The following is a 13,008-nucleotide window of genomic DNA, read 5'->3' on the forward strand; positions in this document are numbered from 1 at the left end:
AGTCCAAGTCGAGTCTAAAGTCGTCAAATTCATGACTCGAGTCTGACTCGAGTCCAAGTCATGTGACTCGAGTCCCCACCTCTGGTGGTTTGTATTGGCAAGAGTCTGGCGATATGACAATATGCATCACGATGTATTACATGTCTTGAGATCAACTCTACAAAAACCGAGAGAAAAGAATACTTGAAAACAGTTTTGAAAATACCAAATCTATCTGAAATAAACCCAAGTTTGTGACTTCCTGGCTGATCCAGCTGAAAATAACTCACTGTATCTTTGGTGGGTTCATCAATGCTCTGGGAGGCTGCGCTGGTGCTGTCAGGTGACACGCCTCCCTCCTGCTCCTTCCCGGCCACAGCCTCGGCGGCGCTCTCTGTGGCGTTTTGCTCTCCGACGGCCTCCTTAAAGCCGGAGATGGAAACATCATCTGTGGAAGACGTATAAACTCTCAGGGACAAGAACAGCTGCTTCTCATACCTGGAATAAATCTGCTTTGATGTGGCTGAAAATCAGAGTAAAACCAGCTCAATGCCGCCACCCTCTGATCAGAACAGTCAACTGCAACACTGAGGTTAATATTAACAGGTAAAAAAAAAAGGATGTTTTCTTCTGACCTCGCTCTAGCAAGCTGTACGTGTCTCCGTCCTCCATCAGATAGCTGTCGATGGAAATGTTGTCCAGCGACTGCAGCGACGGACTCTTCTTCATGTTTTTATAAGACACTGAGAAGCTGGACTGGGAGCGGTCACGCATCAACCGTCCACTGGAACAAGAAGAAAAACATCCCATCAACTCCACATTTTAGTCGGTAGATAGAAAACAGCCTCTTTTTTCACATGTTTTATGAATTTCATTAGATCAGCACAGAGTACAGTCGACGAGTCATGAATTAAATACGTCTCCATTCCTCTGGTTTGTGTTGAAGGTCATAAAAACCTCATGAAAAATCACATCGAAGGACTTCAGGAAACCACAGAACACAAGGCTGATGAAAAGCACCAAACACGAAAAGGTCCGACTTCTACTTAAAAAAACACCAAAAACTGAAGAAAATAAATGGATTACACAGACAAGAACTTCACTGTCATGCGTTTGGGCCATTGACTGTATATGAGAACTGGACTTGACTTCATTTTCAAAGGGTCCAGTTCTCAGGTACAGTTAACAGTCGGCGTGTGAACCAAAGCCAAATGAAGAGTCAAAGCCACAAATCTGCACTAGGTTGAAACCACAGGTACTCCTCCACGAAGTACCACAGACTCAAAGCTAACAGCTAAACACAGATCCAGTTCCTTACATGTTGGACATGGAATAAAGGGAGGAGGATCTGCTGGAGTTTGTGGAGCTGAGAAGATCAGAAACCACAGACAAACTTCCTTTCCTTGGTAGAGAGAGAAACACACACAAACACACACACACCTGGCATGGGTCAAAGCGAAAGTCAAGAGGCAGGAAATGAGGGCAGACAGAAAAACGCAGACGGACACGACAGCGAGAAGCTCGGCAGACGTGAACATCCACCTCAACACACGGCTCTTGTGTTCAGTCAGACAGACGAGGACAGTGGAACTTTAGGAACAGTGTCTCGCATTTGTGTATTTACATTTTAAAACCCATATGATGCCCGAACTATTAAGATTTCATGAAAGTACTTTGAAATACTAATATTGTAGTACAAATAATAGATTTAGCAGACTCAGTAGTAATATTAATATAATATTAACATTTGTTTTAGGCTACTTTTAGGTAGTTTAGGTTTAATATATATATATATATATATATATATATATATATATATATACACACACACACACACAGGTATATATTTAATATGTTGGACAATATATAGTTTTAGGTCATTTTTATTATTTAGGTCGAGTCATTGGATAAAGATAAACAGAGCTGAGCGTTTTAATGGGTAATATTAATAATTGTTTCATGAATGAGTAGAAGAATAAATAAATGTAAAATAAATAAATGACAAAGCGAATACTTGGCTCAGTTATTTAAAGTTTAAATTAGTAATATTTTAATGGTTATTATAGTTATATGTTACGTTAAATGTATATATAGGATAAAAGAATAAATAAAATGACAAAATGACTGAACGTATGAATGAATGTGAAAAAAGAATAAATAAAAGGATGAATGAATAAATAAATAAAAGCGAATTAATGAAAATAAAAAATAAAAAAAATAAATATATATATATATATATATATATATATATATATAAAAATAAAGAAAAAAAATAATAATAAAAATACAGAAAAATAAAAAGTAAAGTGCCTGTTTTTTTATACCGAAGACAAATTTTCTTCTTTAAAATAAAGCACATATTTCGGGATGTTTACAATAGATTGTTACTATCAGGAACACCATAAAATAAAAAAAAAATAATAAGTATGGGGAAAAAAAGCTTACAATTTGTTAAAATTTTACAAAAATAAGATTTTTTCTTTTCAAAGTGAAAGCTTTTTCAAATCATAAATATACCATTTATTCCTCATAAAATTTTGACTTTTTTTCTCAGTTTTACAAATCTATTCTTATACATATATATATAATATATATATAATTATGTGTGTTCATTTTTGGATGGTGGTCCTAATACTCTGTCATAGATGATAGTTGTGAGAAATCTTAGTTTTTTCTTAAAAAAGTAAATTTTTGTGCACGTTTGTAGACACAAAAACACGGAGCACCAACATCTGAGGTCAACTTCTAATATTAAAATGCCGAGTGTGAAATTGAGTTGCATATAAGTACCTTGACATGGACTGAGGCATCTTTCCAGCTGCGCTCTTGTCTTTGTCGCACGGATCTTTGCTGCCAAGGGGGTCAGAAAAAAGGTCGCTCGGGTGGGTTTTAGGTTCTGCCCCACCAACCACTTCATCACCTGCAGCCAAAGTCTCCCCCCCTTCAGTTGAACTATCCCCTCCAGCATTCTCCTGTATTGAGGCTTTACGATTAAAGTCAGAGGCGGAGGAAGGGACTAAAGGAGCAAGACCCGGTTTAGCTTCGTCCTCTGGACCGTCACCGCACAATAGCTGGTCGACGGACTGCTTATTCGCTCCTTCTTCTGATCCTTTTTCTGCCCCTTCTCCAGAATCTCCAGCCTCCAGGTTGGCTCTGCTCTCTGAGGGAGAAAGCTCCGACCCCACGGGGGATCCCTCGGATTGGGGAAGCGGCTTCAGGAAGAGGGACACCTCTGCGCCTTTGAGCAGGAGGCCCAAGCAGAAGGTGAAGGGCTGGTGGTCTGCGTTCCGCTGGGAGGTGTCCTTGCGTTCTCTTTTGGAGCCCATCTCCTCCAGGTCTTGCTGTAGCGTCTGCTGCAGAGCCTTGAGGCTGCGCTGAAGATGCATCAGGAAAACATACTGCCGGTGGCTCACCTGAAACACACAGAAAACTCTTCTAAATGCTCAGGATTACAAGATAAAACTAGAAAAGTTGCATTACCTACAATAATGGTAGTGTGAATGCTTTTGCTAAATATGCTGAGGTGATTTGTTGATAATGCTAAGCTATTTGCATACTCCTAAAAACGCTAAAGGACTTAAAGTTGCAGAAACTGCTGTAAGAATTTATTGAAAATGTGAAGAAAAAAATTTAAAATGCATAAAGGTATGAACTCAGATTTAGCCTAAAACCTCAGTAGATGCCAAATTAGCCAAAAAGTGAGTATTTTGCTCAAATGTTAGCTTACCTCCTAAAAAGCTCAAAAATCCTCAGTAGTTGCCAAATTAGTCAAAGCTAGCACATTGCTAAGCTAACATGTTGCTAAAATATTAGTTTAGCTCAGAGTTCAATTCAATTCCAATTCAATTTTATTTATGTAGCCCAAAATCACAAAGAAAATTTGCCTCATTGGGCTTCAAAGTCAGGTCCAAAAAACCTGAGTAGATGACAAATTAGCCAAAAAAAACCTAGCATGTTGCTAAAACACTAGCTTAACTCAAAATTAGTCCAAAAAGCCTCAGTAGGTGCCAGATTAGCCAAAAAGCTAGCACATTGCTAAAATACTAGCTTAACTCAGAATTAGCCTAAAAAACTTCAGTAAATGCCAAAATAGCCAAAAAGCTAGCATCTTACTAAAATACTGGCTTAATTCAAAATTAGCTAAAAAATAAAACTAAGTAAATGCCGAATTGGCCAAAAAAGCTATCATGTTGTAAAAATATTAGCTTAGTTAAAAATTAGCCCAAAAATTCTCAGCAAAAGTCAAATTAGCCAAAAAGCTAGTGCTTTGCTAAGATACTAGCTTAACTCATAATTAGCCCAAAAAACCTCAGTAGATGCCAAATTAGCCAAAAAAAGCTAGCACGTTGCTGAAATACTAGCTTAATTCAAAATTAGCTTTAAAAAAACAGTTAATGCCAAATTAGCCAAAAAAGCTAGCACGTTGCTGAAATACTAGCTTAATTCAAAATTAGCTTTAAAAAAACAGTTAATGCCAAATTAGCCAAAAAGTTAACACGTTGCAAAAATTTTAGCTTAGCTCAAAATTAGCCCAAAAATCCTCAGCAGATGTCAAATTAGCCAAAAAAGCTAGCACATTGCTAAAATACTAGCTTAACTCAGAATTAGCTTAAAAAAAACAGTAATGCCAAATTAGCCAAAAAGGTAACACGTTGCAAAAATTTTAGTTTAGCTCAAAATTAGTCCAATAATCATAAACAGATGTCGAATTAGCCAAAAAACCCAGCGCATTGCTAAAGTACTAGCTTAACTCAGAATAGCAACCCCCAGCAAAAAAAAAATCAGAAAGTGTCAAATTAGCTATACAAAGCTAGTGTGTGGCTAAAATATTAGCTTAACTCAGAATTAGCCTTAAAAACTTCAGTAAATGCCAAAATAGCCAAAAAGCTAGCATCTTGCTAAAATACTGGCTTAATTCAAAATTAGTTAAAAAAAAAAAACTAAGTAAATGCCAAATTAGCCAAAAAAGCTATCATGTTGCAAAAATATTAGCTTAGTTAAAAATTAGCCCAAAAATCCTCAGCAAAAGTCAAATTAGCCAAAAAACCTAGCGCATTGCTAATATACTAGCTTAACTCAGAAATAGCGCATCTTCTAGATGGTATAATTGTAAAATCTATGTATTAGAAAATGTTCACATTTCTACAAAAAGAAGCATACCTGAGCACTTAAGTGCTTCTGCACATGGATCAACACGTGCACATCTGCATTTTTACTAGCCGATGACACAGACGAGGCTGAGGAGCGCAGACTGTCCAGTGACGGCGGTTTGTGGAGTCCATTACTGTGCGGCAGTGCGGCATTATTGCTTTGAGAAGACGCCGGCGCGCCGTCGGTGCTGTAGTACTCCTTTAGCAGCCGTTTCCTCTGCAGGCGTGCCACCGCCTCTGAAGACGTGCTTCTGGACAGCGCCGATCCCGCCGAGCTCCTCAGCTTCTCCTCGTGCTGGACCAGCTTCGCTGGCTGACACGCCCACACGGTGAGCGGGAAGGAGTCCACGAAGGGCTGAGGCCGCCCTTTGCCCCCTCGGGTGCCTTCGTAGTCCACCCAGAACTGGGAGAAGTGCACCGCCCACACGTCGGTGGCGGCGGGCGTCTTGAGAGCGTCCGTGCACATCGTGGGCGCCACCAGCCCACGGTAGATCTCCCGCCGCTTTGTGTCTTCTTCTTTAGCGTGCCTCTGGAAGACCGGGTGGAGGATGGGGATGGAGGACGAGGAACGAGGGAAAGAGTTTGAAGCCGTGGAGAAGAAGAGCTCCTCTTCGAAGGCCTGCAGCAGGGCCTCCAGGTGGGGGCGGGTGCAGTAAGTCGGGTGCCTGGTGTTGGTGGCCACCATTTCTGAAGACTGGATGGAGATGGCGCGCGGCAGGTCGGCGGGACAGGAGGCGTCCCCGTCCGCGGGAACCACCAGCTGGATGAGAGAAAGAGCAAATGAGCGGTTTCCTCACAACAAACCGAAAGCTCCAGAGATCATCTTCACCTTGAGCATGAGGCCGTCGACCTTAATGTCCACGTGCTCGTCGGGTTTCTGCGAGTCGTTGAGCTTGTAGATCTCCATGAACTGCTCCAGACTCTGCCTGAGGTCCAGAGCAAAGAGGTTGATCCACACCAGGCTGCGGGGATCCAGGACCAGCTGCAGAGCGTTGAGCTGGGCGTACAGGTTTGGACACGGGACTTGAAGTGAGATGGAAAAAGAGAAATTATTAAATGAAAATTGTTTTTTTTTTAATGTATTTCTGTGTCTAAAAGCAAAATCTACGTTATGCAATAGGAAAAGTAATTTTAAATACAGCAAACAGGGATGTATGTCCCAACATTTGGAAATTGGGATCGATCCTGAAGTTTCAGATTATCCAGAATCGGATCTTGTATCCTAAATCAGGGATTGGATTTTATATTGATTGTTGTTTTGGTCAGAGCTGTATATTTAAAGCTTATTATTACAGAAAAACACTCTACTAAAAGGAAACATTTCACAACATTTCATTCCCATAAAGCGCAGCAGAATACAACAAGTTTGAGCAGGAAACACACAAAAACAGTTCGGTAAAGTTCACAAAACATTCACAAATACTGACTTCCGGGCTCAATAACCTTTTTTTTTTAAATAAATGTTTAAAACTGGCATTAAGCAGACAGAGGAAATCCGGGAATCGATTAAAAAAATTAACTAATTAATCGCAAATCTGGAAAAAATTAATCGCAAATTTAAAAAAAAACTTAGCAGGAGCACTGCTGCTCCTGGTCTGCATTGATGTTCATTCTCTACCTTATTTACTCAAATAGAAGATTTTTCCAAAAACGACAAATAAATGCTTTAATTTTGTAAAATCTCAATCACAGAAAATAAAAAAGCTAAAAGTTTATTTTAGACGGAGTCGTATTACATTGATCTTACAGCTGCACAGCAGTTAATTATGATTTAATAATCGCATCCGTTAACGCGTCAACTTTCACAGTATATCAATATATATATATATATATATTTTTTTTTTTTAAAATGACACAATGAGAATCAAACAGACGGTAGTGTGACGGCTGCCAAGGGACCATCTATAAAGTGCAAGCTCCAAAAAAAAATAATTAAAAAAAAAGGTCAATTATGTCTCAAAAAAAAACAAAACATAAATTGTTATATCGTTATGAACTAGTCATGAATAGTCGCCATATTCATGCTATGACACAATTTTGGAAGAAAGTCTTTTTGTTTAGTTTTTTTAAGGCGTCACCAGTGACGCTTAAACACAAAATCTTTAACAAACTGGAATTTTTCCACCAAACAATTAAAGAATTACAGTAAATCAAAGGGTTAAACAGAGATTTAAATCACATCTGATCAAACTTGTTTAACAGTATTAAAGCTACAGTAACCAAACTTTCAAACAAGTTAATTTTTTCTTGTTTGTAGTTGCTCTATATTTACTTAATAGTTGAAGCTACTTCACAGTAGTCCTCTATTTAAGAGTTATAATATAAAAAAAAGGTTAATAAACTAAAAAAAAAAGAAGAAAACGTGGATCTGTTTATTGGATTTATTCATTTTTTTATGTATCATAAAAGTATCGAATGACTCGGAATCGGAGCCAAAAATAACTCAATAATAAAAGAAATCGATGACTTCTAAACATTTAAATCAACTTTTACAATAGTTTTCAGAACATCAAAAAATAAATTCAAGGTCTTACTAGGATAGTCTTTTCCATCAGGAAAATAATACTCGGTGAATTCGACGTGGATGGCGGGCATCTCTGGAGGAAGGTACAGGGACTTCTTATTACAGGAGATCATGGCCTTGGGGCTCGAGCGCCGCTGGTCTGCGGTTGAAACCTGAAATAATCAAGTTAAAAATTAAAGAGACGTGTGATTTCAAAATAAAAGCGTGTATTAGTTGAACTGACCTGGTAGATGCTGAAGTCGGCCATCCTTAAAACAAGTGAGCTGGACATGAGATGAGATTTGGGAGTTTGAGGGGGAGGAGGACTAAAGGAGGTGCTGGAGGATGAAGTGTTTATCTTTCCTGGAGAGAAAAGGAGATGCTTTAGGGACATACTTTCAAATAAAATACAAAAATCACTCTACAGGAAAACCTATGTGCCTAGACAAAAGGTGTGCACCACCGCACCCAGCTGTGCGCACGCACACCGCGGTACCTGGCTCCAGGCACCAGCAACACTGGACTGGAGGCTGTGTGTGTGGGCTCCTCCCTAGGAGTCCTCCATCTGCCTCCCTAAGCCCTACTCCTCCTCCTTCTCTTTCCTGACTTGCTAGTGGCTCATTTACATCCTCCTTAAGTGACACTGAACGACAGAAGTACATCTGAACATGTTGATCGGTACTTTGAGAAGTGATACATGAGTAAAAGCTTCTGTTACCATGTTGCGGGGAGCTGCGTCCAGAGCCCGGAGCTTGTTGGTCGCGGGCGGCACTCTTCAACATCTCCATGGTGGATTTGAACTCATCCAGAAGGCTCTTTGCCCAAACTTCACGGGTTTTTGTGGCTTCGCTGTAGTGCATCCAGTGGACACAACTGTCACCTGAGAGACGAGGTTTAAAAGTGCAGAAATGAGACGAAATAATGAATAAAAGTGTATAAAACGATGTCCTCTGACTTGAAAGGAAGGAAAATGAAAGTCATACCTGCTCTGTGGAAAGGGTAGTAATCCAGAGTGATGGAGTTGAAGGACAGCTGCATCGCCCCACCGGTTATCCTTTTATTGTTAACTGCACAACAAGGAGGAAAAAAGATGAAAATAAAGCAGATAATTGTGTATTAAAGCTTATACAGACTCACCCATCTCAATAAGAAACACTAAAATACTTTAATGCAAAAGACACTTTGCCTCATAACTTGTTACCTTTGTCTGTAGTGTGGATGTCATCACAGATGTGCAGGTCCAGGTGTGTGATCTGGAGGTGGTGCGAGGTCTCACACACATCGTAGGCGCTGAACAGCTTGGCCATGGTTGCGCTCTGATCGGCAGCCTGGGGCGTCTGTTGAGTGCGAACCTGCTGGGCTGAAGGGGGCAGCGAAGACACCTAGTAACAAAAACAAAAAAAATAAAAACATCCCATTTTTAGGATTTTAATGTTTTTAAACTGTTTTAGTGTCCATTTCTGCTTGCAGGGCCTATGAAAGCATGAGTCACGCAGTACTCAGGGTGTCCACCAGATGGCAGGGCAGACTGATTACAGAAAACATTTGCATCATTTCCCCTCAGATCTGAACTGGGGTGGGCGAAGAGTGTCTGTGCATCTGCATGTTTACATGGTAAGACGAAAAGAGCGTAAATTAGTTGCAGTGGAACCATAAAACACCCATATGGCAGAGCTGCCCGGCTCATATTCACTGCTGATGAGCTGAATCAGGCGATTCCGGAACACGTCTGATCCAGAAAATCAGCAGGAGGACGGCGAACTCGCCATTTGGCGTAAAGAGAGTGATGAAGAGGAGGACCAGGACCTTGAGGAGCTCAAGGATAATTTATTAGAGCGTGGCTTTCACATATGTATGGAGCTCAATTGGGGCCAATATTATTAGAAACCCAAATAAAACAACTTGAAAAAAAAATTGGTGTTTGGCCAAAAAAAAAGTAAAATGTCTGAAACTTTTTGCAATTCTAAAACAAAATTTATTATTTTCAGCTTCAAATGTTCTGTTTTTTTAAGTTTTAAAACTTAAAATTTCAAATCCAAAACCATTTTTTTCAGTTTCAAATCTTATTTTCACTGTCAATTCTTTTTTTCAGTTTCGAATTGGAAAATTTTAATTTCTTAATTGTAGAAAGTTAGAAATTTTCAGTTTTGAATCAGAAAATTTCAGTTTCAAAACTTTTGGAAGAAGTTGAAAGTGAAAAAAATTGAAATTTTGAGTTTTTAAAACAAAAAAAATATTTAAAGCCAAAAGTTTATTTCAGAATAGCAAGAACTTTCAGATATTTATTTTTTTTTGTCCAAACATCAATATTTATTTCAAGTTGCTTTATTTGGGTTTCCAATATTGGCCCCAATTTAGCTCCATACATATGTGTAGGAATAAGAGCTCGAACTACAGTAGAGTAAGACATATTTGCAAAGTCAAAAACTAAAGTAAATGGGAGAATATAAAATGTCTAAAATTGAAAGCTTCTCTGTCAAAGTGTGTCTTATGAACATACCTGATCCTCTGTGGCCATGCTTTTCCTTTGTTGTGCAGACTTCTCCATGGCCTCACTAAGAGACTTTGCATACTGCACCATAGCCTTCAGCTGCGAGTCTGTCAGCACCCACAGCAGGTCGTCCAGGATGAGGATTAACTTGGAAGCCACAACATTGCAATCCTTGATCTGTGTGAAGTCATAAACAGAGAATTTGTATGTTGACACGTTTTCATTCAAATTTAACATTTTATGTAGTTTTATCAGTGTTGCCAGATAAAGTCATGGTTTTCCAGCCCCATAAAAAACATCCAAAAAGTTGCTTATTACTTCCTGTACAAGTACAAGCAGTAATGTCCTGAATTTGATACCAAGATAACTGAAATTGCTGAAAGTGCTGCTGAAAAATTGCCCAATCTGGCAACACTGAACAAAATCAATAAATCAAACTTTAACTGAACTCCATTTTCACCAAATGTACCCAGTTTAAAACGTTATACTGTAACAGAAACAGTCATTTTGGATAAAACATACACATGTGGACTCATTTCACTGACCCGTCTTTTCAGAGTAACTCTGATCTTAGACTGATTGGTGATGAGGCGGATGGGGGCGCTCAGCATCTCGTGTTCAGCACTCTGGATAGCGTCCGCCTCGATGCGAATCATCTGCCAGCTGATCTCTTTAAAAGTCAGGATCTGGACCAAACAGGGGCGACAAAGCGTGAACTTGAAGTTTAGCATAAAACCATCAAACGACGAACAAGAGGAACCCACCTCTCCCCGCTGAGGGTCCTGGATGCGAGTGAAGCGCAGGTCGCTGGGGTTCCAGCTGGTGTTGACGCTGTAGACCTGCAGCTGGGAGAGCTCGAAGGAGGCGTTGAAGGCCTTGGCACTGATCCTGATGACGATGGAGTTGATCGCTAAGGACAAACCTTCAACCACCTTCTCAGCAAAGCCATATTCACTGTGTGGGGGGACAAACGTCACTGTGGTTAATCGGTATTAATTTGTTAAAACATTATTTTCCAATTAAATTTAAGGATTCTATTCTAAAACGTTGTTGATAAAGGCTTTTTGAATCAATTTTATGGTAAATATGAAAGAAATTTAATACAATTTAACATAAACTAAATGTATGACTCACTTAATAGTGATTTAACTAGTGTTTGATCACATTTTTTTGTTATTTTTCATGGCTCCAGTCTAAAAGACTAAAGGCTCACCTTTGTCCTGATGCTGTTGCTATGGGAGACGGCCCGTTGGGCGGCCTGGGCTCATCACAGGTACTCATCTCCATGACCACTTTATCCAAAGTCTGAGGAAGAGGAGTCAGACGAATTAGAAAAAAAATTCAGCTTAGTCACTAAGCGTCAATAAAACCTACTGTTGGTATAAAATATTTAACAGCAGAATGTTGTTATATAGCTTAAGAACCAAACAGGACGTCCACATCTGGTGTCATTGGAAAAGGCCCAAAGGCACCGGCAGGGTCACATGACCCAAATATGAACTAATACTTTCAAGTGTGAAATGAAGGACACCTGCACAGTCTAAAGCACGTGTCAAAGTCGAGGTCGGGCGCCGGATCCATCTCCATTCTTAGAGTCTGTGTTGGCTTAAAGAGGATGCAGCAGAAATAGAGAGCGAGGTGCAGCGAACGGCTTTTCAGGAAGTGACGCTCTTGACAATCTGTCCTCTCATCAGCTATGAGACTCTACAATAACTCACATTGTGGTCCTTATATTTTTGTTGTCTAATTTTAAACTCAAACGGGGAACTTTCACTTCTAAAGTTATAAATATTGATAAAAATGAACAAATAATCTGATTTTTGTCTGTTACAAAACAGGAAAAATGCTGCTGCTGCAGCCAATAATGATTAATGAATTTAATTAACTGTTTTTTTTTTCTTTTTAATTAAAGATCAACTTGATTGATCTTTTACTTTAAAAAAAAGGGTAATTTAAAAAAAAATATATAAAAAAAAATAAACATTTATAGATCTCTACTTGTAAAATGGAAACAAACGACTAAATCTTACCAGAGTGATGGGGTGAGTCTTCAGTTTTGTCCATTGTATCTACCAATAAAAAACACTTTTTATTAACCTGTAAAGAAAGCATTTGACCAATTTCAGTGTTTTGGAGCAACAGAAAGAACAAAAATAACAAATGGATTCAAGACTAAACTATTAATCATTAAGATTGAATCTCTGGATTCGAGTGTGAGTCACACTATGCTGTAAATGAGATTTAACGCTTGTGTTCGGCTGCAGGTTTTATGGACAGACATGCTTTTAAATGCAGCATAAATCACAAGTGCTGGATGACTGCAGCTTTAACTGGAGGGAACATAGGATTTCCCACCAGGAGGGGGCACTAGCTACTGTCTGTTACTTAAAACCATCAATTTTTTATGTTTTCCAGCAAAATCAATTAACAAAATTTGGTACTTTAGCAGTATTTGAACAAATAAGTTGCTTGTTTTAAGTTGACATTTTGCAACAAGGAGAGCAGAAATGAACAGACTAAAGAGGAAGTGAGATAAATATCTGCTATCTCATTTTCTTTTTTAACTGCTCAACATGTAAAACGGAAAAACAAGCAGTTTTTCAAATTTACTTGCATTTTACCAAAATAATTTGGTGCATAAACATGGAAAAACAGCACTAATAATGCTTGAGAAGTGATCCTACAGGATGTATCAAAGGTTAAAGGATAATAAAAACTGAGAATGCAACTATTGAGAAATTCTGCAAAGAAGTGGAGAAGAAAAGGGTGGAGGAGGAAACGTGGAGGAGGAAAATAGACCTTGACCTTAATGAAAGCATTCATAGAATAAATTATACAGCTCCATTCACGGTTTCCAGGGTGTGTCTGTATGGAGCTAAAGTAGG

The 13,008-nt window shown here is 39.0% G+C and overlaps 1 protein-coding gene across 5 annotated transcripts in view; it reads right to left on the bottom strand.

The window, feature by feature from the left end:
* uhrf1bp1l (UHRF1 binding protein 1-like) overlaps positions 1–13,008 on the bottom strand; it is a 36,848-nt gene that overhangs the window by 12,160 nt on the left and 11,680 nt on the right. For 2 of the 5 annotated variants that reach the window (XM_024286234.2, XM_024286244.2), the window contains exons 3-19: positions 12,154–12,192; positions 11,337–11,428; positions 10,888–11,077; positions 10,669–10,809; positions 10,133–10,300; positions 8,834–9,014; positions 8,616–8,699; positions 8,351–8,512; positions 8,129–8,275; positions 7,877–7,995; positions 7,664–7,805; positions 5,959–6,152; positions 5,140–5,889; positions 2,770–3,392; positions 1,298–1,381; positions 615–763; positions 270–427 (exon numbers count right to left, since the gene is read on the bottom strand). In XM_024286234.2, the coding sequence (XP_024142002.1) occupies positions 270–427; positions 615–763; positions 1,298–1,381; positions 2,770–3,392; positions 5,140–5,889; positions 5,959–6,152; positions 7,664–7,805; positions 7,877–7,995; positions 8,129–8,275; positions 8,351–8,512; positions 8,616–8,699; positions 8,834–9,014; positions 10,133–10,300; positions 10,669–10,809; positions 10,888–11,077; positions 11,337–11,428; positions 12,154–12,192 (3,423 nt within the window). The remainder of the gene's footprint in view (positions 1–269; positions 428–614; positions 764–1,297; positions 1,382–2,769; positions 3,393–5,139; positions 5,890–5,958; positions 6,153–7,663; positions 7,806–7,876; positions 7,996–8,128; positions 8,276–8,350; positions 8,513–8,615; positions 8,700–8,833; positions 9,015–10,132; positions 10,301–10,668; positions 10,810–10,887; positions 11,078–11,336; positions 11,429–12,153; positions 12,193–13,008) is intronic. The other 3 variants (XM_024286269.2, XM_024286260.2, XM_024286251.2) reach the window with 2 other exon arrangements.

Source organism: Oryzias melastigma, linkage group LG23, assembly GCF_002922805.2.
Source record: "Oryzias melastigma strain HK-1 linkage group LG23, ASM292280v2, whole genome shotgun sequence".
Taxonomy (NCBI): Eukaryota; Metazoa; Chordata; class Actinopteri; order Beloniformes; family Adrianichthyidae; genus Oryzias; species Oryzias melastigma.